Genomic DNA, 5761 nt, shown 5'->3' with positions numbered 1-5761 from the left:
TGAAAGGAATGCTGTCCCTCTGTGTTTCTTCTCTTTTTATACTCCCACTCGTAGAAGAAATAAGTGAGTAAACATAAAATTTAAACAATTTTTAATTGGTCTCCTAGATATATGAATAGGATGTATAGAACTATATTTAGGTAGTGCCTGTGTGCATGAGAGAGAGATAAATCTCTTTCACTATGCTGCAATCCATTTTCTCCAGCCTCTAGCTCCTCCAGATCCTGGACACCCAGACTAATTGTGTTTTCAGGCTGACGTGGAATTTGACCTGCAGTCAGCCATGTGCCTTTCACCCTTCAGAAACTTGAGTACTACTGCACCACAGAGGCTGGGTCAGTCACTTAAATATTAATATTAATTACCCACTCCAACAATTTTATTGACATGCATATGTTTGTGAGTTTGAAAGATGTAAAGAAAGTATCTCTCCACTGCTCTTTCCAGTATTTAGAAGCTAAAACTTGCCTACAAAAAAATCAAATTTTAAAATTTCTGTCTTTATTATTTAGAATTTCATGGAAGAAGTCCATTTCTAATAAATGTACATTTGATAGTTGGAATTATTGGTATTGGTTATATATATTGCTTCTATCAGATTCCAGGCATGGGCTAAATTCTACAGTGCTAAGAAATTGGGCATATAAGAAAGTACTCTCAAGTAAAACCACCAAATTCCTAATAAAAGAGAATTCCACTCAAGGTCAGAACAAAGGTAAAACAACTTAAAATTATGAAAAGACTTCAACGTTACTAATATGTATATAACAATATAGTATTTGTAAAGCAAAATTTGTAATCAAATATACACTTATACATAAATCCCATACCAAAAGAAAAAAAAATTAAGGCTTTTGTCATAGGGTATGTTTGCTTGCCAGAGAGAAACAGAGAGACAGTGAGAGGGAAAGTGAGAAGTCACCCCCTGGCTGGGGATGACCATGCCAAAATCCCTGCTCCTCCATTCTCATCCCAGGATTTTAGACATGCACATACACAAGCTGGGTGTGATTTTTAAGCCTCCAGGTCCTGGATTAGAACCACGGTCCAAAAATATTTTAATATTGAATAAAAAAGGAAATAATTCCAAGGTTGACAACATTTAATGAGCACAAGGTTTGCAACAAATATTTACCACATGAACAATGAGCTTTTCCCTTAATTTCATCTTCATCTTTCTCAGGTACTTCCTGCTCCCTCCTCATTGACTTATCTTCCCCATACTTAATCATTTATATCTTTTTTTATTCTCTATTTCTCTTTCAGTCTTTTATTTCTATACTCCTAAATTTCCCTTTCCTCTTTTATTCTCTCCTCTCCTTCACTGTCTTTAACTCCTCTCCTATTTTGAAAACTTATTAAAATATTCTAAACACATACAAATAAGTGTGTTTGCAATAGTGGTAGACAAACGCTAACTGTACTCCACATTTCTTGGATTTTTTTTTTTTTTTTTTCATTTCGAGCACTTCATTGCTTTGCCATGTGTTTCCCACTCACTTAAATTATCTGGCCTCATCACTCACAAAATGAAGACTTCTTTGTCTCTATTGAACCATTAAAATTTTAGTAATTTCTAGACACAAAAATCTTTTTCACTCCTTGCTCTTTATTTATTTTTGCATTTTGTGTTGAATTTCACTTTGTCTTTCTTCATTAACTTTCTCCTCTTAACATCCATGATTCTCCACTTTTCAATTATCTTTCTCTTTCTCTGACTGACCTGGTCATTATTCTTTTACTGAGCTCTTCCCCCATCTAGATAGTGTCAATAAGGCTCTTGGTTGCATAAGAAAGAGTTCATTGGATAGATATTGACTCTATATAGAAATACTAGGAATATTAGAGTATTCAGCTGTAAATAGATCAACAGATAGAAGTGAGGCTGTCAAGGAACAGCCACATTCATGCCCCAGGGCTGGCTCAGTAAGGGATACCCTTACTGCTATGGCACCTCAGACGACACAGCTCTCACTGTAGAGGCCATCAAGGTGGACGTAGGATGCTTTAGGTAAAGTCCTGGTGTTGCTGTGTTGGCTGTTTTTTCAGACCAAATTGACTTTCATTCCTGTACATGTTTCTTCTTCTCTCCATGTGCAAATTTAAAGTGGTATTTTTCACTGGATAACTTGGGTCATGTCACTTCAGGCAAGATGCAAGAAGGAAGAGGAATGAGTTTTAGCTCCTTTGATTTTAAAGGAAAAGGTAAATTATGTCACACACCAATAATCTAGTTACAAAAAACAGGTTCAGGTTTTGACCACATTGTCAATGACATGTAAGCATTCTTTTCACTTCTGTGTCATAATTTCCTCAAGTTTCTTTTGTTTTCTTTTCTTTGTGTCCAATCCAGTGGGTAGATCATTCCTAACTATACCTTTAGCTTCCACAATGACTCTAAGTCATAATTTCTATAAAGCTCTAGTAGATGCCTATTGCTGACCATTTCACCTGATTGTTCATATAATATTCACTCCACAAACTTGTCAGCACATCTGAGTTCTTAGTTCACATTTTTTTTAAATTGCCATTTGGTGCATACACTTGCTAGAGAGAGAAAGAACCCACCACCCATCAGCTGTGGTCATGCCACAACTATTTCTCCTCACTTAACCATCCTGTTGGGATTTTGGCATGAATGCACACATGCCATCAAGTTTGTAAAGACACTGGTCTGGGACTCGAAATGTGGTCACCCATGTGGGATCTAGTTCCCTTAATCACTACACTATCAGGCCAACCTCAATCTCAAATCTGGATGAGCAACCCACCACTCACCCAGATACCCCTTTTTATTTAATTGTCATTACTTTCCCATACAGCATGTCTAAATTGTAGTGTCTCTACATACTAAGTCTTTGAAATTACCCTATCATTACAGTACTCCAATGTCATATCAAGTTCTAATCACTTGATATATATTTGAATCACCTGGGGAACATTTTCAAAATGCAGATTTTTAGTCTTTCTTGAACAATATTACCAAATAAAACTACTTATCAAAAATACCTCCTTCAGAGAATTTTGATTTGTAATCTGGTTTCAAAATTGCTGAAAAATAGAAAATTTATTAATATCCCCGACTCTTGTTCATCCAATTCATTTCCTGTTTTCTATATAAAACAAAAAGTTTAATTTAAAACCTATCTTACAGGGACCAGCAGTTAGCATAATGGCTAAGTCGCTGGACTCCCATGTAGTTGACTGTGGTTCAAGTCCCGGACCTGGTGGCTTAAACTCACGCTGGGCGCGTGTGCATGCATGCCCAAGATCCCAAGAGGAGAATGGAGAAGGGATTGTGGTGTGGCCATCCCCCAGGGTGTGATTTGTCGCTTTTTATCTCTCTGTCTCTCTCTGTCTTTCTGGTGAGTGCACACGCCCTATAGCGAAAACCTCTCAAAAAAAAAAAAAAAAAAGAAAAAAAAGAAAAAAACTATCTTACAATGGTATTACTCATCTTAAAAGTTTTTATCAAATGTCTATTGCAGGAGGGATATAAAGTTTAAGAATCTTAATGTGACTTCAATTCCTTTATAATTTTGGTCCTTCAAGGATTTTTTCCCTTGCTCCTGCATCAACTTCCAAGACACTGGATGTTTTTTTTTATCTTTGTGAGTTTGTGTTTTAAAACATATAGCACATGTTGGAACCTGTAGGTGGCAAACTGATTATGTCATTGGCCTCCCATGCAGTCGACCATGGTTTGAGTCCCAGATCCAGCAGGTAAAAACTCAAGTTGGGTGTGTGTGCATGTGTGCCCAAAATCCCAAGAGGAGAATGGGGGAGAAGGGACTGTGGCATGGCCATCCTCCCTGGGGGGTGATTTCTAACTTTCTGTCCTTCTGTATCTCTCTGTGTCTCCAGAGAGCACACATGCCCTAAAATTTCTCTTAAAAAAATACACACACATAGACATTTCATGCTTATAAAGCAACCCATTCTCTTTAAATCTGTTAACTCCTGTATATTTTTTGGTAAAAAAAAAATGATTATTTTTACTTTTTAAATTACCTTAATTTAGTTTCCATATATAAGTCAAGACCACTATGATAAGTATTAAGCTCTTTGCAGCACTCTTTACACATAGTAAATGTTATTTTGATATTTACTGCCTTTCATTTCAGGGAACATCTAATAAGAACATGGAAAACGTAAATGCAACATTGTTGACAGAGTTTATTCTCACAGGATTTACATATCAACCAGAGTGGAAAATCCCCCTTTTCCTGCTGTTCTTGGTCATATACATCATCACCATGGTGGGGAACCTTGGTCTGATTGTTCTCATTTGGAATGACCCTCACCTTCACATCCCCATGTACTTATTCCTTGGGAATTTAGCCTTTGTGGATACGTTGATGTCATCCACAATAACCCCGAAGATGTTGGTCAACTTCTTAGCCAAGAGTAACACGATCTCTCTCTCTGAATGCATGATACAATTTTTCTCCTTTGCAATTGCTGTAACCACAGAATGTTTCCTCTTGGCAGCAATGGCATATGATCGCTATGTAGCCATATGCAAACCCTTACTTTATCCCGTGATTATGACCAACAGACTATGCATCTGGCTGATATTCTTGTCATTTCTGGGTGGTTTTGTTCATGCTTTTATTCATGAAGGGTTTTTATTTGGATTAACCTTCTGTAAGTCCAACAGAATACATCACTTTTACTGTGACATTGTCCCATTGTTAAAGGTGTCCTGTGCTGATACGTCTATTAATTTTTTAATAATTTTTATTTTCTCTGGCTCAATTCAAATGTTTACCATTACTATTGTTCTTGTGTCTTATTCATTTGTTCTCTTTACAGTCTTAAGGAAGAGATCTGTCAAAGGCATAAAGAAAGCCTTCTCTACCTGTGGAGCCCATCTCTTATCTGTGTCTTTGTACTATGGCCCCCTTTTTCTTATGTATGTGTTGCCTCGATCAGCACAAGCAGAAGACAGAGATATGATAGATTCTTTATTTTATTTGGTCATCATTCCTTTGCTGAACCCAATTATCTATAGTCTGAGAAATAAGCAAGTCATAAATTCACTGACAAAAGAATTAAGAAAAAATACTTTGATACTGTAGTAACTAGTACCTCTCCTCTTTCTAATAAAATAGTCACAAAATTTTGCTATTTAAAAATATGTATGTTTTTGTTAGTGTTCAAAAGTTTTTGCAATGACAAATACCCTGGCATTGCAATGACTTAAAGTGTTATATATGATAAAATTCTTAAAATATTGGTCTATTTTATTCAAAAGAGTTTAAGAGATTGTAATGAACTGTTAATTTTATACTAGAATAATAAAACAAAGAAACTATTTTACAGGCTTGTTTTTGCATATAGATTTTTAAGTGCTTTAAATTCTGAAGCACTGACTTGAGGAGGATGACACTGATACAAGTATAGCTGTGTTGCAGAAAGCTTACATCACATTTAATTTAGTAGTAGAGGAAGGTTTCTTTTTGAGTGTTAAGACAGAGAGTACAAAAACATTTTTAGCTACCTATCAGAAGACTCTCCAATCTCCATGCCTGGACTATGTCACTTTATATAATGAATTGTACTGTAATCGTGTCCATGTTGCCTCAAATGACAGAATTGCATGTTTTTGTTGTTGTTGTTGCTTTGTTTTTGTTTGTTTGATGGATTTTTAGGTTTTTGCTATAAGGTGTGTGCACTCACCGAAAAGAGATAGTGAGAGGGAAAGTAAGTAATCACCCCCCCAGGGAGGATGGCCATTCCACAATACCTTCTCCTCCAT

The 5761-nt window shown here is 36.1% G+C and overlaps 1 protein-coding gene across 1 annotated transcript; it reads left to right on the top strand.

Moving 5' to 3' along the window:
- Positions 1-4124: 4124 nt before the first annotated feature.
- Positions 4125-5081, top strand: LOC102496980 (olfactory receptor 187-like). Its single transcript, XM_006167227.2, has one exon. The coding sequence runs from the start codon at positions 4143-4145 to the stop codon at positions 5079-5081; it is 939 nt and encodes a 312-aa protein (XP_006167289.1). The 5' UTR covers positions 4125-4142.
- Positions 5082-5761: the final 680 nt, after the last annotated feature.

This window comes from Tupaia chinensis, unplaced genomic scaffold (assembly GCF_000334495.1).
Source record: "Tupaia chinensis unplaced genomic scaffold, TupChi_1.0 Scaffold144648_1, whole genome shotgun sequence".
Lineage (NCBI taxonomy): Eukaryota > Metazoa > Chordata > Mammalia > Scandentia > Tupaiidae > Tupaia > Tupaia belangeri.
The sequence above is the reverse complement of the archived record's forward strand: the minus strand, read 5'-3'. Positions and strand labels throughout refer to the sequence as shown.